At 38.1% G+C, this 24816-nt stretch overlaps 1 protein-coding gene across 3 annotated transcripts; it reads right to left on the reverse strand.

The window, feature by feature from the left end:
* On the reverse strand, positions 1–24815 carry LOC134851184 (potassium channel subfamily K member 1-like). Of its 3 annotated transcripts, none has more exons than XM_063867153.1 (6): positions 24642–24815; positions 15114–15467; positions 1749–1874; positions 1223–1381; positions 676–915; positions 1–369 (listed from the first exon to the last, which is right to left on the reverse strand). In XM_063867153.1, exons 2-6 carry the CDS (start codon positions 15304–15306, stop codon positions 92–94), a joined length of 996 nt encoding a protein of 331 aa, XP_063723223.1. In that variant the 5' UTR covers positions 15307–15467; positions 24642–24815; the 3' UTR covers positions 1–91. The 3 variants fall into 3 exon arrangements, with proteins under 3 accessions (XP_063723223.1, XP_063723225.1, XP_063723224.1); XM_063867155.1 differs by lacking the exon at positions 24642–24815 and adding an exon at positions 24492–24611; XM_063867154.1 differs by lacking the exon at positions 24642–24815 and adding an exon at positions 15734–17023.
* Between the last annotated feature and the right edge of the window lies 1 nt (position 24816).

Below are 24816 nucleotides of genomic sequence, written 5' to 3' on the forward strand. Positions count from 1 at the left end.
TTTTTCATTAAGTGGTCAAAAAAAGTACAAAAATTTCGTTATAATCTCGTAAACAATTACTACCAACTTTTATTAAATGCGCTATGTTGAGTTACTTGACACCATATGATGGCTTGGAACTATCACTGCCGATCAACCTCTCAGTCGCTTTTCCCCCATCGCCGTGACTCATCATATTCGTAGAATTAACTGTAGGGTTACTTTTATTCGGCACTTTGTCGCTGTCGAGTCGGTCCACGAAGTCGTTTTGGCCAGAGACGCTCTCGTCCTCGTCTGTCGGGAGGAGGTACACGTGGATGCCCAGTTCAGGGATCTCGTAGAGGGTTTCGAGAACCAACAGGGCAAACACCACGCCCACAATAAGAAATGCTAAAACAGACACTTTTATTCAAGCTATTTTCCACGATGCTCATGATTCTTATTTGAGCTTGTTTTTATTATGAAACATTTTCCAAACACAGTTCTGGATTATGACAATGGCTAAAGAAATTGACCATTTAAAATGGCCTATAGCTCATTTAAATGATCAATTTTATGAGTTTTTGCAAAAAAGAGATTACCAAGTACATGTCTCTGACACTACCAAAATCTTAACTTTTTGTTGCTAAACCTTTTTTGGATATCTTCTTGTAAAACACAAATATATTAGCAAAAACACACGAAGTTCAAAGTCACCTGAGCAGAACACGAGGTAGAGCTCCCTCCAACCCCCGTACACTTGGGATCCAGGCACGTAGTCCCCCAATCCCACCGTGGACACAGACACTATGCTGAAGTAGAGAGCCTCTAACATGTTCCAAGAAGGCTCTGTTTCTCGGAACACGAGGGTAGCTACGAACACGAAGAACGAGAGCACACACGTGAACACGATGAATAAGTGCAGGAACCGGGTCAGAAACAGACCCAAAGAATTGCCTGAAAATTAGAAAACAAAACTCATCTATTTTCTTTGGAAAATTACACATTAAAATCTTTTGATCATCAAATCTGATATTCTTAGTTTAATTTTAAACTATTTTCTCTTAATGAGCAAATACCTTAAAACAAGGCCTTTACGACTCGTTGGCCTTGTTAGGTTCAAATGTATGCAAAATTGTGACAAAAAAAGGGTTCTGGTAGAAGATTTTTTTTTGATAAATTAGTGTCCAGCGTTTTGATTTGTTTCCGGCGGAAATAAATTTTTTAATTCAGTAGCTAACATAGCCAGATAGAGTGAACTGACCAAGTTTGTTCTCTAAGTATGCCTTGAGTTTTCGAGTGAACTTGAGGAGACGGATGACCATTACAGTTGTCAACAGCAGAGTCAGTGGCACCGAGACAGAAGTCAGCAACGCTGTCAGCACTTTCCCAGTCACTGTTCCCGGGGCTAAGTTGCCATAACCTGTCAACGAGGGAAATTTGTAATTGATTGCTGGTGCCCATTTTACATCCCCTTAAGCCACTTCAGTGTGCGGTTAATAGCCTGGATAACCTGGGTCGAGGTGCTCACTTTATGTTTCGTCTTATGTTTCGTCTTGTTTCGTCAAAACCCAAAAAAAAGTAGCCGAGACAGGAGTTTGGGTCGAGCAAAAATTCGAAACATACCGCGAGCACGGACCCGAAAGATATCAGAACTTGGTCGAGCATGGTCGAAACATACCTCGAGCATGGTCGAAACATGCCGATTGCCCCGCGGTACTTCGGAATCAAAAACAAAAACTTCTTTCAAATATAAACATATGATCAACAAGTAAACTGCTGCAACTGACCGACTGTCGTTCCGATGCTGGTGGCGAACAGGAGAGATGCCCCGAAGGACCACCCATTGTCATTGTTCATGTCGCCAGAGGAGGAAAACCCATGCAGTTGACCAATCTCCACCTCCAATATCAACTCTACACACAGCAGAAGAAACAAGTATTAGCAGAAGCAACAATTATTAAAATAAAACATGTGAAAACTTCATTGAATTTAATTTATTGTTGACCCAAACTGTCTGTAGCTTCCTCCAAATTTTTACGGATCTAGTGTAAAAACTATAGACTTTATGGGCAATAAATGAATCAACCGTACAGTATCCCGTAAGGTGATACCCGCTAGCCGTATTAATATTGACACTTTTTTTATCTAATATACCACGAACAGTTTTTTTCCGTTTTTTGCCGCATCTTTTAGACAACTTTCACAAATATGAGACACAAAATTGACAAAATTAAAATAGTCGTGGCTATAATCTAAGAAATTCATTTTAGAACAAATTTTTTTTCCACCGCTATATTGAATAAAAAAGGGTTGTACCGTTGATTCGTCAAAGTCTTGACGAAGCATCAAAGTGAGCCGAGGGACGGGACGGAGGGGCATCACCGCCTCCCCCTTCATTTCTGTTTGCCAATTTTTATCCAAAGTGTTCACACTTTGTTACTGAAATCCACACTCACTTTTGATTAACTAACCCCAAAACTTTTCAAAACCTCTTTTTGGCGACAAAATACACCAAAAATGAGGGGGTAGCGTACGCAAAAAACGCCATTTTTCAATCAAAAAGGGCTTAACGTGTCGTTTTTCTCAGTTTTTCTGTTTTTTTTTGTAAAAGTTGCCTGCGACGCAGTTTTTTTTTACAAAATAGGGAGGTATTTTTGGTTATCACCCCCTCCCATTAAATGATGAAAATTTAAAAAAAAATATTGCAACCTTGGAATTACTGCAAAACACAAGGCAGATATCAACAGCCTTGAATCACTCGGAAAACTGAAAAAAAAATGGAAACCAAATGGCGTTTCAGGGAAAAGGACCTGTTTGAGGCTAAATTAGATTTTATTGCTTCGTTTTGGTGTGCACCATATTGACAGCCACCAGCACTTCTTGGTAAAATCAGTCCAATTTTAGAGAATTTTTGATTTTGGTGTTAAATGAAATTATAGAGGAACTAGGAAAAATTGGTTAGCCTATAAAAGTCTGCAAGAAAAATAAAATAATGAAACCGGCATAAAAAACAGAAAAAAAACAGAGCATAGTTTTAAGAGCTGTTCTGATTTTTCGCTTTTCGATGTCGGCTGAATCTGGGAAAGGACTATAATCATTTAAAATAGTGACCTTGTCTTGCAAACCGCGCACACGGCCATTACAATTTGATAAAACACATCGCCACAAAACTCAAGTGTCTGTCAAAATTCGATGTTTGAAAAAAGCGTAAGCATCATGAACTAGCATTTCATTGTTTTTAATTGTCACAAGAGCTATGTTGCAATGCAAATGTAGAGTATAGAATGTAGAGTATAGATGCATATAAAACTGAACTAAAATGTAACAACAATAAGCACAGTTGGCCGAGCGGCCTAGAGACAAGTCTCTCACGCCGGTCAACCGGGTTCGAGTCCCCCCATATGCAGACCTTAAAACATGTAGACCCGAGGGGCTATAGCCCCATTTGACCGTTTTTTACTGTTTTTTGGTTCTAATTCGGTTCAGCCTTGATTAAGGTTGACCGCCAAAAAGAGCAATTTGTCTCAAGGACATTACCGACCGGTTCTTGTGGCTAGCTTGCGCCGTTTTGTACCAAAAACGGACAGATGAAAAAAATGTTGTATGATGTCCTGATCAATAGAAAAATACCGAAATTTATCTATTGCCTGAGTTATTTACCGATAAATATCTCTTATTAATTTACGAATTTGGATGCAATTATTTTCGTTTGGAGATTAGCGAGCATATTTTGGCGCCCCACAAGGGACTGAAGTTAGAAATCGAAATATAAGCAGATAGTCAAGAAATCATCTTACTTCATAACCTCAAAACGGTCATGCGACGATATCTAGACTCACGAGATTTAACATGGAGTTAATTGTACGATCTATTATTTGATTTCAAACACTTTCGATCGACGTGCATAAACTCGTAAGAATCGTGGCGTGATACTTGGTCTTCAAATTATGCGACTCCAATACTTCATCACTTGGTAAAACCACCCGCTAAATCACAAATACACAACTTCAATGAGGTGCATGAATGTCTAACGTGATATGATCTGAAGTGCGTCTTTGAGTCGGTGTTAAAGCTCGTGTATCTTGTCCTCTGCCTTGCACAGTTGGTTTTGTAGAGAGTGCAACTCTTTGTGAAGTCTCTCATTCTCGAAGTCTCTCGGAATTTTGCCACGATTGATTCATTTGGAAATATAGTTGGAACAGTTGGAAATATAGCTACAGGAAATTACTACACCAAACCAACTTACGATATCCTGACTGTCAACAACAGACGTATTAAGTGAGTACAAGTCAACTGCAGACGTTTTGTGTAAGTTAGAGAAGTGATTGCCGAACAATTTCTCTGCACCTGACCGAAGGTCTGACAACCCAAAACCGGTGACCGCCCAATCTCCAAAACTGTAAGAAGTTTCCAAAACTTTTAAAACTCCAATTGTGCTATAAATTTAAATACGATGTCATTTATGATACAAATTTTCCCGCAAGCTAGCCCCCGGTAATTTTTCTCAATACCCAAAATTTTTGGACAGTTCCGTTGAACTGAAACATCTTACAGTCGGTACATAGACAAACTGACTTGACATTTTTTCTCGATACCAAAAATTTTTGGATATATGTGAACGGAATATTAATCAGTGAAATCGGAACATAGACAAGAGGTACTGGACTAGTTTTTTGGGTTGATTTACGACTCGAACCTGCTGACCAAAATTTACTGAAAAATTTTGTGAAAAAAGTAAAAAAATTAACAAAAAATCCTCAAGACGTCTCCAGAATTCTGCGAAACTGTGCTGTAAGATGACACCAACCTTATGTTAAGTGGTCGGGTAGCGAAATATCAGGCAAATTAAGTTGAGTTTTTTCATCCTCAGGTTTCTTCCGCGTGTGTTGTTGGAACTTAACCAATTTGCCTGATCCCCCACCCACCATTGGTGAAACTGAAAGCCAGTTCGCTTCGAGTAAAACAAAGCCGTTTCAGCCCGTCAGATTATTGACTTCGTTGCGTGACAGTAAAGTTAAGTGGTCAGGTACGGTGATATTAAGTGAGTTAAGTTGAACTCTTTCATCCTCAGGTTTACTCCGTGTGTGTTGTTGGAGTTCAACCGACCTACTTAATTTTCCAACCCCATTGGTACTTAAGCGTAACGAAGCCGGCGCATAGGTCCCCTAAGTGTATGGTATTCATTCTAGGAGCTAGTTCTTTGGATCACGCGCTCCGAAAACTTCCCGCTCCGTCCCAGAAGCGCGTCAAAGATACTTGCTTTACGAAGCCAGGTTTAAGTTTGAACTTTAACGCTAGGGACTCTCAGAAAACGATACAGTACTACCTTCATCACTACTTGTCGCACCGTAACGACCTTGTAATTTGGCACGACGCCATTAATAACTCGATAAGTAGGCACCGCAGCAACAATAACCGCAAGCTGAGTAGTGAGCAACTTGTCAATTTGTTATTAAGGTATAGGACAAACATTTGTGCGATCGTATACTGTAGACGGAACGGAACCGAGGATATAGAGGAAAGTTTAGGTTCAACAGGTATTCTCGTTCTCAACGTCGTTAAAGACTTTATCTCTAAGCGTAAGGCTAAGGACCAGGTACTAATTGAGAAGTACAAAGAGCTTCACCAGCCTCCTTCCCTTGAGTTAAAGACTCTCCTCCTTCTAAGGCGTTATAGCGCTAATCTTAACATCCTTAAGACACGTAAGAAGCGAAACCGCTTACCCCTCAAAGCTCGGAAAGCTATAAGAAATAGGCTTCAGGTAGAAGCTTTGAGACGTCAAGTTCCCCCGTCTTGTAAGCTAATGTTGATTTACTAATGCAAATTTAATTACGTACCAAAACAATATCTCATTTTATTGATTGGTTTCTATAAGTGAGCATCCGTAGAATATTGTCAATTTGTGAAAAACATGGACGAAAAATTCCAAAGTAAGATACGCAAGTTATTCGAAACCCGTTTAAATCTAGAAAATGAGCTGCTTAAAGGTCACTCATTATTACTTGAGTACATTGAGAATAATAGTCGCACTACAAAAATTGATAATGCTGTTTACAAATGTAAAATTGCGTTGGAAAAAGCTGTCGACGTCAATGAGCAATTAATTAGGTTAGCGGGAAAAACAGAAAATCCTGAAAAAATTATTGCTCAGCAAGACCTTTGGCTTAAGAAAGTAACCGAAATGAACGATAAAGTAATGCACGAAGCTCAGAGTTACAAGATGAGCCTTGAACCTTCGTCATTTCCAGCAGCCGGCATTACAGGGAGCAAGGGATCTTTACAACAAACTAGGTCTGAGACATCCTCACACTCGCACAAAACAAGTGATTCAGCAGCACGAGTATCTGAAAACAGGTCTAAGGTCTCTAATAAGTCTAAGGATAGTAGAAAGCTTGACTCACATAAGTCTGATAAATCTGCTTCCACTCGTCATACGTCGACTGTTCGCACTATGTCATCAAGTGAGAAACGGCATGAGTTAGCTTTAGTAAAACGACGCCATGAGGAGCTGGAAAGGCAGTATCAAGTATCTTTAAGACTTAAAGAGCAAGAGAACCGTCTTAAGTTTGAACAAAGTCAGCTGGAACTAGAGCAATTGGCTGAAAATCATAAAAAGCAACTAATTGAAATGGAATTGAAAGCGTTTGAACTTGAGGACAGTTCATCTGAGGTTAGCGAGAAGGTAGCGGAAAGTAACTTAACAGGAGTAAGTCAACCTATTTCAAAGGTAGCAACCAATCGAACTAATGATTGGGTAGACTCTGTTAGTTCACAAGCACCTCCCGACGTTGCTAGTGCGCCAGGTTTGCAGGCCTTCACTCATGTACCCGTTTCGTCAGGACCGACGACTTCCGCCCTCCTTGCTCATGCAATTCACACCAGTAATAGTCATAACCATGAGCACACAGCATTGAGTGACCCTGGAATCCATAGTTATGGACATCGGGCTATGCCTCAATTTGGCAGTGCAAGCCGTTTGCCATTGCAAGCTTCTGTTTCATTCCCAGCCTCTGTTCCATTCCCAGTTAACAATATGCATTCTAGTGCACACGTGCTACCACCACCGTCTGCTGTTCCTTTACAGACCATGAGTTCAAACATAACTAATGGTAGTTTTGCCATCGCGCAACCGGAATCATTACCTGTCCCAATGTTACCGGCCCAACCCGGTTCTGGTTTTGTTTCTTTGTCGCCTGCATTTGCTGGCGGTGGCTTCTCATCTTCTGGAGTAAACCCAACGCCGGTTTTCTTTTCGGCACCTAATTGCCATGCAGCGCCAGTCCAGACGCAACATAATCTTCCCTTTGTTCCGCATACTGTGTCACCTAGTATCAACGATTACTACACAAGTGATGCAAACTTATGGCGATTGGCAGCTACAACTCCAATCGTCACGCCTGCTCAGTGTTGTAATGCTGGAAACATTTTTTCTAATGTGACAACTATTGTCCCATCGTGTAACACCGCCTCTCCGTATACTAGTGGTGGGACTGTGTATTTTAATACTCCCCCAGTTCATCCACAACATGTTCCGCATTTTGTCAATCAAACTAATACTGGTTATCAGCCAGTCAACGAGGACTACGCACCGTCTCCCGCTTATCCGAACCAAGGTTGTTCATCGGATCGACCTCTCTCCGCTCGTGAATTGGCGGAATTATTGATGCATAGCCGCAAAGATCATCTTCCTGAATGGAAGTTAGCCCAGTTTGACGGCAACCCGTTAAACTGGCACGAATGGTTTGGTCAGTTTAAGTCCACCGTTGATTCCGCTGTTCTCACCGATGATACGAAATTGACATACTTAAAAACGCTCGTCACAGGCAAAGCAAAAACCGCAATTGCGGAGTTTAGTTATAGTGGCGTTATGTACAAGGATGCACTGGCCACCTTGCAACGGAAGTTTGGGCAACCACATGCCATTGTTGGTGCGCATCTTGATAAGCTGAATACTTTTCCTCCACTTAAGATGCACAATTCGGAAAATGTCATTAGTTTCTCCTCTGCCATATCTGGCCTCGTAGCAGTTTTCAAATCATTGTCTTTCAACGATGATCTAAAGAGTGTTAACCTGTTAAACCAAGCTGTTAGTAAACTTCCGCCTAACCTCAAGGAGGCTTGGTCGATGCATACTGTTAGACATAATTGGCAGCGACCAACACTCTTAGACTTTAACAACTGGTTGAAAGAAAAGGCCGAGGGGCATGAAAGATTACGTTTACTCAGCTCTAAGGCAAAAAATGAAGAACCGGTTAAACCAAAAACAACCAAAGTTTTTGCAGCCAATAGCCAGGTAACTAGTAAGGCTCAGGATAAGTCTCAGGATAAGTCTAAGTTTCCGCCGTGCGTTTTGTGTAAGGGTAGTCATGCATTGTGGAATTGTGCTGTTTTTAAGGAAAAGAATGCTACTCAGCGAGCAAAATACGTAGCTGAACAGAAACTTTGCTTCGCTTGCCTCAATGGCAATCATAGTTTCCGGCAATGTTCTAGAGCAAAAAAGTGCCCGAAGCCAGAGTGTGATAGCACACATAATGTCTTGCTCCATGGAGCCGAAAGAATATTTCCTCGGAAGGAAAATTCAAATGTCTCGAATAAGGCTGGAACAAACAAATCCAAGGAGAATACAAACACTTCCACCCATGCCGCTGTTAGTGATGTACTTGACATTGAATCTTCTAAAGGGTTGTTGCCAATTGCAACACTTGGTGTATCCTCGGATGTAACCAGTCTCCTGACGTTGGTTCTTTGTGATAGTGCATCGACTCACTCCTGGGTGTCTTCGTCACTCGTAAAGCGTCTCGGCTTAGTAGGGGAGCCCGTTAACTTGTCAATTAGTGGTTTCAATTCGACCACCGTTGTTGAGACTCAGAGAGTCAAGTTTACAGTTTCCTCCGAGCCGAATAATAGTGATTTCGTATTTTCTCTCTGTGCATATGTTAAAGACAGTATTCGGATTGGTTCCGAATTAATCAATATTGCTGATTTGCAGAATAAATATCCACAATTAGCACCTATTAAGCCCATTCAATATACTTATGAGGACGTTGAAATTATTATCGGACAAGACTACTACCACGCCGTTAGACCCATTGAGTTCATCTTGGGAGATGATAAAAACTCACCGTGTTCCGTTCGCCTACCGATAGGTTGGGTCTTAAGTGGTCCGTTGCCGCCGTCCGGTAATTCTACTTCTTCGTGTTTCAAGTGTGTTGTTGAAGATTCTTCTCTGACCGACCAGATAAAATCCTGGTACGAGTTGGAATCGTATGGTGCTTTCAAACAAGTCGATGCCCGTTCCGCCGCGGATAAACATGCTTTATCCATCCTCAATTCTGAAACCGTTCACAATGGCGAAAGATACATTGTGCCTATGCTTTGGATTGATAGTAATGTCAGTCTACCAAACAATTATTACTCGTCACTCGCCCAATTTAAATCATTGGAGAGAAGGTTAAGTAAAGACCCTGAGCTGCGCGAAAGATACGCAGAAACAATTAGAGAGGACATTAGGAAAGGCTATGCCGTTACCGTCGAACCGCATGATCCACGTAAGCGTTCCGATCGCGAGTGGTATCTTCCGCACCATCCCGTCGTAAATCCGAATAAGCCGGGTAAGGTGCGCCGAGTCCTTAATGGGGCTTCTAAGTTTCACGGCACATCCTTAAATAAGTCCTTATTGGTGGGTCCTGACCTACTCCAAAATTTAATTTTTGTGCTTTTGCGATTCCGTCAACATAAGTACGCCGTCTCCGCGGATATAGAGGGTATGTTCCTCCAGGTAGGAGTCCTTGCCCGCGATCAAATTTCGCTCCGTTTTTTGTGGCGGGAGGATACCACTTCCGATGTGGTAGTTCATCAGTACACTCGCCATATATTCGGCGCACGGGATTCACCTACGTGCGCCAATTTCGCGTTGCAAAAAACAGCAACTGATAATATGTCCACATACCCTGAGGCCGCCTCAGTCGTAAATGAAAAGTTTTACATGGACGATTACTTGGATTCATTCGAGAACGTTACCCAAGCAATTAAAACTAGTCGCGATTTGGTTTCCTTACTAAAATTGGGAGGATTTAATTTGACTAAATTTGTCAGTAATGCTGATGAAATCACTTCAGCAATGAACCCCGAGGAATCCGAAACCTCATCTTCACCCATCAAGGAAATATGTAACGGTGCCGAACGATCATCACACGTCTTAGGTCTTAAGTGGGACCATGTGAAAGACACATTGGTTGTTAGCAGAGGCGTGGATCGTCCTCTCGATAAAGCAATAACTCAACGAACCGTCTTGAGTTTCGTCTCTTCTGTGTTTGACCCTGTTGGGTTAGTAGCTCCATACACAGTTAGGGCCCGTCTTTTACTGAAAGATATTTGGAAAATCAGTGGTCAAAGTTGGGACGACGAATTGCCAGAAGACATAAGAGATAAGTTTCTCGAGTGGCACTCCGGTCTCCCTCTCTTAGGGCAATTGACTATTCCCCGTTGTTACTTCACAGAGCCTGTTGATCAAATTGAGCTCCACATGTTCGGTGATAGCTCGCAGGACGTTTTCTGTGCTGTTGGTTTTTTGCGTGCGCGACTCGCGAGCTCGCATAAAACTCAAATATCCTTCATCTTTGGTAAAGCTCGCGTTGCGCCCATGAAAGCGCTATCGATACCGAAGCTAGAGCTTCAAGCTGCTCTGCTCGCCACACGACTAAAAGATGATATACTGACCGCCCTTACCGTCTCTATTAATCATGTCTTTATGTGGACAGATAGTACAACAGTTTTGCAGTGGCTAAACTCCACTGAAAAATTACCTGTATTCGTCGCTAATCGTGTCGGCGAAATCCTCGAGTCGACCACTATTGATGAGTGGCACCATGTTCTGAGCGGCGATAATCCAGCTGATACCGGTACGCGGGGGATTTCTTCGGAAGCCCTCAAGGATAGCAGCTGGGTTATTGGTCCGAGCATTCTCAGGACTACTGATTGGCCGTTTTTACCCGACGAACGTGTAATCAATAAAATTCGTTTGAAGGGTCCTTCTTGTGATGTTGATAATTGCTTGGAGACATCATCTTCCTTCGTCACCGATGTCACATCAATAAAACATCCCGAACACGGGTTCAATTGGGAAAGGTTTAGTTCCTTTACAAGATATAAACGAGTAGTCGCTTTTATGTTGAGGGTGTTGCCTTCACATAAGCATTTTCGTGGTAAAGACTTACGAATCACCGACCCCACTGAACTTGATATTGCAGAAAGCAAACTGATTCATCTTGCTCAGATGGAATCCTTTCCCGTTGAGTTAAAAACACTCACCGCTGGCAAACCTATTAAGAATAGTAGTAAAATTGCCACATACTCGCCATTTATCGGTCCCGCTGGAATCATTCGTTCCACCGGACGGATTGTGCGCTTAGTGGATACCGAGTTTGATACTAAGCACCCAATAATACTCGACGCCCGACATACCTTAGTTCGTTTGTTGGCCCGCAGCCTCCACCATAAGCATTTTCATCAAGGATTAGATTACATGCGCTCCGTTTTAAATATGAAATTTGCAATACTTGGGTTGCGTCGACTACTTCGGTCTGTCGAAAATCAATGTGTGACATGCCGTAAACGCAAAGCAAGCACCATCCAGCCAATTATGTCCGATTTACCGGTCGAACGTCTCGGATACAAGCAACCACCCTTCAATCATACGGGTGTGGATTACTTTGGACCGCTTTACGTTCCGGTTCGCAGAAGCACGGAAAAAAGATGGGGATTTCTTTTTACTTGCCTCACTACCAGGGCTGTACACCTTGAGATTGTACCGTCTCTGGACACCAGTTCGTGTGTCATGGGCATTGAACGGTTCGTTGCGCGCCGTGGTACGCCAAGCACAATCTGGTCGGATAATGGCACGAACTTCGTTGGTGCGGAAAAGGAATTACTTGCCTGCATCAAGAGCTGGAATGGCATGGCTCCGACCATTTTTGCACACAAAGGTGTTACTTGGAAGTTTAACCCGCCAGGCGCACCCCATCATGGCGGCTCCTGGGAACGCCTCGTCCGAAGCGTGAAGCGCGTGCTGTACGATATCCTAGGCAGTAGGCGAGTCACTGAAGAGGTGTTAGGAACAACACTCTGCTTAGTTGAACAGGCTTTGAATTCGAGGCCAATCACTCCCGTTAGTACCGATTCACGTGAGTTAGAAGCGTTAACCCCAAACCATTTTTTGCTTGGACAACATGCCACAAGCTTTCCTTCGCTTTTACCCGGGGAGCACTTCGATCACAAGAAAAGGTACGTGCGAGCGCAGTCATATGCTAACGCGATTTGGTCTCGTTGGCTTCGAGAATATGTTCCCTCGCTGAATAAGCGTGTCAAGTGGCACACTCATTCTGACTTTACTCTTAAAACAGGCGATCTCGTGTGGGTGATTGAGCCCGATAGTCCGCGTGGGTACTACCCTCTCGCCCGAATCGTCAAGCTAAACTACGGACAGGACGGTTGCGCCCGATCCGCCCTTGTCAGGACCGCAACCCGTGAAGTCACGCGGCCGACCGTTAAGCTCGCTCCGGTTCTTCCTTCTTCAGGGGGGGAGGATGTTGCAATGCAAATGTAGAGTATAGAATGTAGAGTATAGATGCATATAAAACTGAACTAAAATGTAACAACAATAAGCACAGTTGGCCGAGCGGCCTAGAGACAAGTCTCTCACGCCGGTCAACCGGGTTCGAGTCCCCCCATATGCAGACCTTAAAACATGTAGACCCGAGGGGCTATAGCCCCATTTGACCGTTTTTTACTGTTTTTTGGTTCTAATTCGGTTCAGCCTTGATTAAGGTTGACCGCCAAAAAGAGCAATTTGTCTCAAGGACATTACCGACCGGTTCTTGTGGCTAGCTTGCGCCGTTTTGTACCAAAAACGGACAGATGAAAAAAATGTTGTATGATGTCCTGATCAATAGAAAAATACCGAAATTTATCTATTGCCTGAGTTATTTACCGATAAATATCTCTTATTAATTTACGAATTTGGATGCAATTATTTTCGTTTGGAGATTAGCGAGCATAAGCTATACTAATGATACTAGAATCAGTCATAGCTACGTTTGGCACAAATTTAGGTATATGGAAATGATTTGAGTCCAATATCTTCCTCTAATATCTACCCAAAGAAAACTCTAGTCTGACTTCAGAAATGCGCGGCCTTATCAAATTATTCCTTACTCTAAAATTTGATCTAATAATTTCGGTTGTTATCTAGGTTGGCAATTAACTGGACAATTTTTGGACAATTTTGGAACAATTTTGACTGGGAACCAAATGTCTTGGACACTTTTTGAATTTCGGAAAATTTTGTTCGGGACATAAATGTCTTGGACACAATTGTTTGGACACAAAAAATATCGTATTGCATAAATTAGTGTTTTGGCTTTTCTTTCAAAACTGTGAGTGAATGTTTGTTAACATTTTTTGTTCCGACTTTAGTAAAGAAAGTAACAAAATATTTGTGATCGGGTGGATTTTTTTTTCTTCAGAAAAATTTCAAATTTTTAACAAGCCATTTTTGACGGAATTTTTTTATCATTCAAAAAGTATTGTTGTCTTGAGCTTAAATTTGAAAAATTATTTTACCTGTGATCATTTTTCGTAAAGTTATAGTGGCTTGAAGATTTCCATTATGGCCAATTTGGGATAGTTAAGGCGCAACATATTTTGCGCTATTAACGCGTAAGTGGAGATTTAATCCATATTAAAATTATTTTGATAATTTCAAAATAATTTCATTTTATTTTAATATATTTAATTTTTTTATTTAACTACTGCTCCATAAACGGCAGTCGGAACTTTCAGGGCTTCACCTTGATACTAGCAGTCTTGTTTTTTTTGGGTTGTTTTCTTTTGATTAAAATTCCATCCGAGAAAAAAATGTAAGCTTCAATTTTATTAACCTAAAAATACAGCATATTGAAAATAAACACTAGAGCTTATTCACAAATTTTTGAACACAAATTTTGAACATAATCTCATGATTGATTTTTTCGCGGTATCTCAAAACCATTTTACTAATTTAACCATTTTGATCTGGGGAACTATAAATGAAGCTTGATTGTTTCTTTAAAAATTCAGTGGTTTGAAATCAGAGGCGGATGTATGATTTTATCGAGGTGGGAGGGCATTTTCAAGAACCTTTCGAAATATTTGTCAAACTTTTTAGGTTGACCCATTTCATAATTGAGAATTCTTGCACAATATTATGAAAAGCCTGCACCATAATTGGTGTTTTTTGGCGCCTGCTTCCCGATTATCATAAACGCCTTTAGAAAACTATGAAGGTTTGTCGAAAAAATGGTTGGCCCTTTGTCGATGTTTGGTTGGCCCTTTGGTTGGGCAGGGGTTAATTCATCCTACTTCCCCTCCCATAAATCCACCCCTGAGGGTAGCTATCAGAAAACAAACTGCAAAACATCCGCAAAAAAAATTCGAAAATTTTTGTAGAAATAATTTTGAGCAGAAATAGTTTGCCCTTTTCTCGATTAGTAATTGATGTACTTAATAATATTAAGATCCTGGACATGACTTCATAGATGTTTCTTTCTATTTTCCCTAAAATTCAGTACTTGTTATTTTGTCTATGAGCCAGGAGTAGGGTAAAAATGAGTACGCATTCATACATAGGCACAAATTTTATAGAAACAGGAACATAAAAAAGATATTATGCCATTGAAAAAATCTCGGCCACACGTTTTGGATATGCAACACAACAACGTGAATCAGGTCAAAAACCATGGCTTTTTCGACTGTTATTTAATGCCTTTGAGTAAGTTTTGCTTAAGCAAATTCAGAAAAATTTCAAAAAAAAAACTTTTTCATGAACTGCAACACCCACAAAAAATTTAAAGTAAAGAAGATAAATGAGCCTAGCAACACACTATTTAATTAATGAGCTTACTAAAACTCAGGGGCCTTCATCGAGATTTTTGTCCTCAAAAACTGGTGTTAAATAATTGAAACACGATAGCCGATCACCTCAACGAGTTAAAATAGGATCTGCTTGATGGGATTTAATTAAATTGGATTTATGGGATCTCGTTAACTTTCAATGTTCTATTCAGAGCATACATCTTCTGAAACAAGATGGCTGGTTTTTTATTGGAACCACTAACCCTCAATGTCGTCAGAGGTGATACACTCCAATTCATTCAATCTGCTCTTCAAAGTATTCATCCTCTGCCTCCAGTCATCCTCAAACGGCTTCTCGACTTCTATCAACACCATCGCACTCAGAGTCATGAACATGCAGTACATCACCACGAGCACCACAAATAACATGAAGTTTCGCACGCCCGAATGCATCATGCTAGGAAAGTGACAAATGCACTCTGATTCTCACGCTAGATTGCACGGATGCTAAGAAGTCAGCGTGAAATCACAGTGGTAATTTTTTTTTGTAATCCGAATCTTGTTTGATGGAAGTTTATTGTCGCTGGCGTTGTGATGCGGAAACAAATCGGGTAGATCTAAAAACTTACAAGTAGTTTAACGTAATTTGAAGCTGAAGGTAAATGCCAGCCTTATGAGAACTCAAAACTCAATAGTTATATTTTTTAAACAAAAAAACTCCTCTTTTTGGTCACAGTTGTTTGAGTTGAGACAAACTTTGATGGTTTTGGCAGTTTTGAGGCAACGTCTTCAAATAATTTAAGGTCAACTTTTTCGAGTGGAAAAGACCGTGCAACTGCTGTTTTTAATCTGAATTTCCATCTATAGACTACAGACAACGTACCGGATCGAGTTATTCGTGCGTGTCTGGCAATTGTTTTCAATTGAAAAACTTTAAATTGTCTTCAATTTGATAAATATAGGAGCATTGAATGTTTCAATTCTAAGATTCAATTTAGTTGACAATAAAACTGAGCCAAAGTCGAGATATGAATAAGGTCACAAGTGTAACAAAGAGTAAGGTTATAAGACTTTGTGACCATAAAGAAAATCTAAGGATTCAAAATCAAGTTATTCGACAGTTTCTCACATTGTAATCAGATGTAGCGGTTGCAAAATAAAACTTCAATATCTTTGGTCGTTGAGTTTCTAGCTATTAAAATCGGCGAGATCACCAAATGCTCTGAGAAATGCAAACCACCAATTCTAAACCAGGTTAAAAAAATTAACTATAGACAACATAAACTATATGAAACAAAAGTTAACAAATACAAAATGTAAAACTTGGTTTCATTTCTAAAATAAGATAGTTTTGAAGCTTTCAAAAAGTTTAATTACTGCTGATAACTGCATCAAGGATTTAAAGAAAAAAATGTCCGCATAAAAACTGAAAAACTGGCCTTTTAAATTTGATATTAAAAATTCTGCACTGTGGAATTAGTGGGTGGTAACAGATTTCGATTTTATTACGCAGAGAACTTTTTCAACAGACGTGCCAAAAATGGCTGCGAAAACTGAGTTAAACTGAAATGGAGCTTCAAACTGATATCCGATTCAATTTAACTTCTCCTTTCTTCTTCCTTGGTTCAAATTGTAACTCAACCGACATCAGTTTCAAAGGAAAGCCAAAATGCTAATCCAGTTGAATAAATTTGAGATTATTTAAACTATGTCCGTCAGCTATCCAAATAAATTACTTTTTTGGGGGGACTTTTCCAAGTAATTCTGTTTTTATTAATAAATCAGAAAATTAAATAAAAATTGTTGTTTGAAATGAAAATGGACTTATTGGTCGTCTTTTTTTAAAAAATCGAGGCATGTAACAAGTTTAAATGTCACTGCGTAGGCTGAAGATAATTCAGAAAAATGAAATCGAGGACCATCGATGAAGAATTTAAAGGCTGAAACTGAAAAGTTTCAAAGGAAAACAAAACGAGTATTTTTTATTTTCAACACAATGCCATCAATGAAATTCTTTCACATATGGTGTTTAGCATGGCGTTAACTTGAGGCAATATGTTAGTTCTGTTCTGTTCATCATTTTAATTAAAACAAACCGCCGCTTTCTAACTTCAATAAACGGTTTTTGTATTCAGTTTTTTTCTAAAATAAAAGAGTGAGACGAAGTCTTATATAAAAAATGGAAAATTTTCAAAGATTGAAACTAAATTTCAAAGTGACATTTAAAATTTCTCCAAAGTTCAACTTTTCTGAACTCTTCTTCCATAGCGATATACGAAATATGAGAAAAAAAATTGTTTTATCCCCTAAATTATCATTATGGTAAGTCTTTGTGGCCTCCTACTACTTAATGACAAAGCGCATTCCGTCACATCATAATCTCAGTTTCACGTAACTCATTCAACCCCATTTGGTGTCCTTATTTAACCGTCCTAAAACATTTTGTCAGTTTTTGTATTATTATATGTTAAAAGAATGAATCATGGACGCAACTTCAAACTATTCCATATTAAGTTATCCATTATAAATGGCAACACAGGGACCGGCCTATTGAAACAAGGGATCAAATTCAGATTCAAATTCAGATTTAAGGGTAGAAAATACTAAACTTTCTTAAAATAAATTTTGAGTCTATCCCAAATGATTTCAATTTGCAGTTTCCTTTAATGAAAACTTTTGAATACTTTAAAATATATTCAAATGACTAACAGTGCTCAAGAGTGCCTAAGTACAAGGATACCGAAAACAAAAAACGCTTCAGAATGCCAAAGAAAAGCCGTTTTGGAACTACTTTGCTTTGTTTTAAATTTCTAATGGGTTCAACTCGGATATGCTTGAATTTCAAAACACAAGCTGCGAGAAATATTTGTTAATTTCTGGATTAATCGTCTAGTTTTAAAAACTTATGATTTAGGAGAGCTGTCTGTTTGTTTTTTATTGATGCCAGCAACAATTACGAGGTTTTCTAGCTTTTTTTTGCTTTTTTGCAACTTATTTTGTACAGTTTTTATGTTCGTCCTAGTACAAGCTTGTTTGAAAAAACATCATCGGCATTCTTGACCAATTTTTGAAGAAAATGACGGAAAGTTTGTGCCTCAGGCAGGGGCTGATCTAAGGTTTTCTCGAGGGGGGGGGGGGGGGGGGGGGGCGGATTTTCAAAAAGATTTCGAAAATTTGGTCGACCTTTTTTTAGGTCGAGCAAATTGATTAAAACACTAAAAAGACCTTGTTTTGGTCAGCGCCGCAAGCAAAATTTTTAAAAACAGGCCAAAAAAGGCGTTTTTTGGGCACTTTTTGGAAAATTTTGACCAAAAGTCGCGTTTTTTGGCGCGAGCTCGACCCTCAAAATAAGTATATCTTGGCACCGAAGGTGCCTTTGGAAAACTTCTAGGGTCCGTCACTAAAAATGGATGTCTCAAAATAGAACAAAAGGGGACCGCTTGGGTCGGCAGAGGGTCAAATCCCTGAGGGGATAAAATTAGACTTTTTAAGCAGCCACTTTTAGCAGAATTTAATTATAGCATCTGAAAAATATTGATATCCAAAGCTCAGAATGAAAAAATGCCTGCGGCAATTTGGTTTGAAGTTAAAGATAATTGAATCTGGGACAATTTTCAACGCTTTATTTTGGCTTGTGATAAACAACACACAACAATATATTTTTGTTCTATCACTCCAAATTTCATTTGTTCAGTCTGCTTTTACTGAAAGGGTAGCAGTTTGCTCTCATTAAAACAACTCCAGACGCAAAATAAATTGTTTTACTTTTCATAACGTTTGCACTGATTAAGAAACAAAATAGACAGAAAAGTTTAAACATTTTTCATCTTTTTTGCACAGTTATCATGACTTTTTTTCTGAGCAAAAAACTTTTCGTCGACCGTCGTTAAAAATCAGTTAAAACATTCAGGGTTTTACCCTTATTTTAACATTCTGTATTATAATGCACCAAATTGCATAGAATTTTCATCGCTTTTCTAAAATGTTAAGATTCCATGGTTGATTCAACATAAATTCCGATCAGTGTGAGGCAACTATAATTTCTCGCGCGTCGTCTGACATTTTAAACAAAAACTAAAATTCAGAAAAATCAATATATGCTTCAAACACTGATTCATTTGCACTCTAACACTCGTGCCAAAAATATAGAGCGGCGCAAGCTTTACATAAATTTAGTATCACATTCTTGATCAAAAGTGGCCATAACATCAATCCAAAAATATATAATGTTCCGAAAAAAGACAGTATTTTCGTGCTTGAGGTGGTTTTTTCCAGGAAAATTCGTAGTATTCATTGGCCATTAAATATCCATTCTTGAATTTTTTATATCATCTTCCAAAAATATAAGTTCCAAGCTCAAAGTCGAAAAGACATTGCACCAGAGACTAATAGTTACTGGAGATAAAGGATGGAGTTAATTTGTCCACTATAACTCAAAATGAATGTCCTGAATGTTCCGACTGCCTTTTAACATCTATGGAGCAGTAATGACATGAAAAATTTCAATGTAATAAAGCAAAGTTAAAACTTTTTTAAAAAAAAAAATTGAGATTTTTTTGAAAAACATCCCCCCAAACGCCAAATTAAGTACAAAGTGATAGATTTTGCTTCTATTAACAAATCAATTATAGCATATAAGCTTCCTTGGCCCAGTTTTGAACGATTTTCTAAGACGGATTAAATCTCCGCTTACGCGTTAAAAGCGCGAAATATATCGCTCGTTAATTGTGCCAAACTGGCCAAAAGGGCAATCTTTAAACCACCATAACTCTCCAAAAAATGATCACAGGTGAAAAATCTTTTCAAGTGTTAGATCAGGACAACACAAGTTTTTGATAGATATAAAAAAAACTTCGTGAAAATGGGGCAGTTAAAAAGTCGAAATTGGTCTGAACAAAAAAAACCCACCCGAGCACAAATATTCCGTTACTTTCGTTAGGAAAATCGGAACAAAAAAGCAAGCTATTTATTTGCTCAAATTAAAACGGTGCAGACGCGATAATATCTCATTGTCGAATTTTTACGAAAAATAAAAAAGAAAGAATTGAAAATTAGGAGAAATGAAACTTTTTTTAAACCAAAAATAACGTCATCAACGTTAGTTATAAGAATGAAAGCTTTGCGCTGATACGAGTAGTTTTGTTATAGTTAACCTATTTTCGAACCTATTCAACTCAATGAAAAATTTTCAGCTAGTTAGAATTATTACAAATGTCTATTGGTTGAATGTTTTAAGCATAAAACAAAAAAATATATCAGAAAAAAAACTTCATAAATCGGTGTCCCTAAGAAAGTAACTCCTTTCTAATGCGTCTTCATGCGGCAATTTTTGAAAATTTGTGCACTTGCATATTTTATAATTGGTCAGTTAAATTTTTAGTAGCTGGTACTTACAGCTTACTTTAAGATTTTAAAATGTATTGAAAAATTTACTTCCTTCATTCTGATTGGCTAATAGTATCTTTCAAACATTCTGACTCTCCGTCATACGCAGGCGCCGGATTTTAGTTAAATAATTATTTTTCGTTTTTAAACAACTATTTCTGAGAACACGGAGGAAATAAATTAATCATAGAGATGCGCTTTATTTTAACTAATTCTGTTGAAGTTCTCCAGAAAACCGGCAGTTTTTCAAAAATTATTCGCCAACATTGATCTTTTCACTAAAACCTCTGACCACACGAAGACGGAGTTGATTAGATGCTGTAAATTCTAAAATTAAAATTTGAAAATATCTCGTTAAATGAAGATCTCCGTTTTTTTTCAGACTCGCTACTTTTTTTATACCGAAAATTCGTTGAAAAAGATTTTTTTTTGCTTTTAGCGGGAGTGTTATTTAACTTTTCTTCAACTAACTCGATGGTTTTTAAGCAAATATTTAGTTAACTAAAACAATTTTTATACTTAACTAAAATCCGGGGCCTGGTCGTAAGAAAGGACTTTAGCGTAATGCAGACAAAGATTCTTTCAATTAAAAACTTTTGATAGTACCATTTGGGATCATCATTTTAAATTTCGATCTCTAGTTATCGACGTCCTTAAACAGCTGGTCGTAAATTTCTCATGATGCATTTAATGATAGTCAATATAGCCGCACATTGAAACCCTCATAATTTTCCGCAATAGATTTTTTTATTTTGCGCATCCCGCATTAATAGCTTTTGGATTGAAGATTAAAAAACCTGTCCAATTCTGCTTCCTGTCCAAAAATTTCTGGATAAAAATTTCTTATACAAATGTCCTATCACGTTCTTCGAAAGTCGGAATACACGATAATGTCATTGTTTACTCAAACTGTTCGTTAAAAAAATTGAAATTGAGAAAAAAGTTAGAAGCAATAACTTAGTTTTGTGGAAAAACAATTTACATGAAGCGGCTACTAAAAATAGCTAAGATCATTTGCTCAACCTATCGGGATCAACATTAAAAATGAGGAGATAGACCGTTTATCAGAAAACTGAACTAAGGACATTAACCAGACAATGACAGTACTTGTCGCAATTGGGAACAATCATCTCGAAACGTTGAGGAAAATGTGCGATCATTCTTTCAGAAGAGCAATTTTGATCAGCGGCAAACACATTTTACCTCAAACTACATAGGTTTATTTAACTGATCTGATCCAATAAAAGCTTAAAAATTAGGTTTCTGGCTGAAAAAATGGCATCTCAGTATATTACGAACTGTGCAGGCCAAAAAAAATTTCCTAATTATTGTTCAACAACTGAACCGACAACTTTAGCGCAATTTTATTGCCTAATAAGGGCCCAAACAAACACGGTAAATGTTTTTTGTATCCATCACTATGAACAGTTCAATGAAAACAAATTGAGAAAATTAATTACTGGCGTTAAACAAGCTTTTAGTATTTTCTGTGCGTTCATTTAGCCACCAGCACATTGTTAGACGACAATTGATTGGAAACAAAAAATGCTTAAAAATGTTGTCATAAAAAAAATTGATCGATTAAAAAGTTTGAATTTCAACTTTTAGACTATCAACTGACCTGATTTGTTCAAAAGAACAACAATCATTTTTTATACTTAAACCGTTGCAATTTAGGCCCACTAAGCCGAAAAAACTTGAGCCGAAACTATTGAGCCGAACCAAATTTCACAAAGAAAAACTGACCAAACAATGAAAAATATAACAGTCAAGGATAGTAAATTTAAAAAACTACAGGATTTACCCAACGACACCTGAGACTGCAATTAAAACTGTTTAAAGCGCAAAACTTGGTGATGTGGCAGTTAAGCCGACAAAACAAAAACAGAAAGACTGTAGTTCGATTATTAAATTTTTCCCGGAGAAAAATCAAATTCAGACGCTGAAAAAAAAAACAATGTCCGGCCCGGTCTAAAAACCCAGACCATAAGGTGCAAAGGCAACTGCAATACCTCCAGACTAAGATAGAAGAGGCCTTGCAAATGCTAAGAATCGATAATGAAGCAACATCAATTTCAGTTACACATGTGTAAGAAAATTTGTTTGTGGGACAAATTCAAGTTTCCGATTACAAGACACTGCTTTCGCAATTATAAAAAGGTTTACTCCTCCATTTTTTTTTGTACGGATAATTGTATTTAAACAAAGGAAAATAAAGACAAATTTTTTAAATTTTTTTGCTCAAGATTGAAAACAAGTTTCAAAAGCAATTCGTTAGATAAGTTTTCAGATATAATTTTGTCTGTAAGACTTTCCGCGTAAGGCAATCAAATTTTCATGAAAATTTGCCATTTTCCTGAAACATTGTACAGGCAAATAACCTTTTTTAAAATTCAAATTTTAATTAGGACACTGTAGCTTATGTTTTTACACATTTTTTCTGCTGTCATCAACATCATTTTCGGCCATACTGAACAAAGACCGGAAGTTCATTTCGAAACTGCTTAGAAACTTTAAGTCTAATATTATTCACTTTCTATCGCAAATAGGGCCCGCCGTCCTGATGAGAAAGAAATTGAATGAAATTTGCAACACAAAAAACTAACTGAAAAACTATGCCTCATTCAAAGCAACTGTTTTTCGCAATGCTGCGCCAAGCCTTGTTATCAGGTTTTGTAAGAATGATTTCATAGAACTCGCAGGAAATCTCTACCTACAGTTTCATCCTTGTAGTATTAGTGAAATACAAAAAAGCTAAACTGGTTGATAATATATCCAATTTTGCGTTTTTCCAGGGAAGTTCAAGAACTTGACCCCTCCCCTTCTATGGTTTGACACCATCACTAACAAATTTGGCAAATCGACCTGAAATTTTTCTGAAGACGTCTTTGGCAAAAAGTCAATTTTCTGGTCAAAATTTCCCAAAAGCTTTTTCATAATTCATTTGGGTTGGTACAGTTGGTAAAATAGGTTCAACTGTGTTTTGTGAGACCACGGTAAATCATTTTGGACGGCCGAAAAATAGTCGGTTAAATTTCAGTAAATTTCCAGTTTATTAGAAAAATCTGCTTCTGATTAAGACTTTTTCCGAGAAAATTAACAGTACCCAAACCAAAGCAATAAAAGGGCAAAACGTAGCTCTGAAGAAGTGCAAAAAAAGCGGGAAAAACAGATTTTAGCCACCAATATAGCAGATACAACAGTTGATATTTAATTGACATTGCTACAACAGAAAAAGTGCCACCAAATGAGCAGATCTATTCACAAGTTGGGTTGGAAAAAGAGAGCTTCGTAATTTGACACTACGGTCATTACCTGGATTGTGTTAATAAAAGCAAGTAACCTATTTTAAGAAACTTTCAAATTTACTAAACAATGTACCGGCACTCCTCTCCTGTGTTTGAATATGCGAACAAACTTTCACCCTTTTAAACAAAAACAGTGGTAGCATCCCTCGTGATAAGAGAGTCGAATGTTGAAAATTTATTTCATTTATTTTCACTTATTTTCAGCTTGTCAGATCTGAGTACTCAAAAATCTCAAAGAAATCGAGAAAAACTCAAAGAAAGCAAATAAATCCAGGCCAAGAATTTTTTTCATTGATAAATAAGCAGGCACAAGAAATTTCAGTTGATACGAAAATGAAATCGGGTATTGGGAGAAAACTAAAACCGATTTAGAAAGAAAAGAAAATCAAAACAAAAAAAAAACATTTTTATCAGCAGAAAATGTACCGCAAAACTTTGCTGAACCGCTATATTTCACTTTCTGTTAATAAAGACTTTGGTTATGTGCAAAAGGTGATTAACCAATCGGAACGTCTAACGATTCTGATTGGTTGAAAGTTTTCCATCATGCGGTCCCTCCATCATGAGAATACCCCACAAAAACAGTATTTAATGTCGACAAGGCAGTTTTTCATCCTTAAGGTGAATGTTTTTGATAAATAAAACAGCTGTTCCAATTGAATTTTTTTTATTAGTGATATTTTTCTTTTTCCTGCACTCCATTGCCCATTTTAATCGATTAATTTTTGCTGACGGGGACTTTCTTGGGTAGATCCAACTTTGACACGCTAAGGCTAGTTTTTCGGAAATATTTTATGTCTGAACATCGCTATGGATATAGTTAACGATATCCACTTCTTGTTGTTTGCTTACAACTTTGACTTTAAACTTCAAGAATTCGCTTGCTCAACAATCTGTTAATAATCAATACTAATTAATATTTCAAAATATTTTGAAAAAATGACAAACCTGTTAGTTAAAATAAGTTAGCTTAAGACGATTCATCCACGCGCAAAAGGACAAATATACGAGCTGTTCAGTTCTTAACTGAAATCCACCATTAAGCTCCCAGTTAAGAATTACATGCATTTTTTTGGTTATTTTTTAAAACTAACAAACCTGGTAAATTGCGTCACAACGCGCTGTTGAAGCTTAAGGTCACAATGGATTAATACAAGCAAATAATAAACAAGAACAGCATTGTTTAGTTTAAACAAATGATAAACGTATTAGCTGACGCCTTTCGCTGGTAAAATGAAAGTCCAAAAAAGTATATACAACTGAAACTTAGCTG

Source organism: Symsagittifera roscoffensis, chromosome 7, assembly GCF_963678635.1.
Source record: "Symsagittifera roscoffensis chromosome 7, txSymRosc1.1, whole genome shotgun sequence".
Classification (NCBI taxonomy): Eukaryota; Metazoa; Xenacoelomorpha; order Acoela; family Convolutidae; genus Symsagittifera; species Symsagittifera roscoffensis.

What these genes read in the sequence shown, in the direction of transcription:
- LOC134851184 (XM_063867153.1), bottom strand. Translation starts at nt 15,306, where the DNA reads ATGATGCATTCGGGCGTGCGAAACTTCATGTTATTTGTGGTGCTCGTG. An exon ending in CAGCATCGGAACGACAGTCG is followed by an intron (nt 1,382 to 1,748) that starts GTCAGTTGCAGC and finishes CCTCGTTGACAG; the next exon opens with GTTATGGCAACTTAGCCCCG. An exon ending in CTACCTCGTGTTCTGCTCAG is followed by an intron (nt 370 to 675) that starts GTGACTTTGAAC and finishes TGTCTGTTTTAG; the next exon opens with CATTTCTTATTGTGGGCGTG.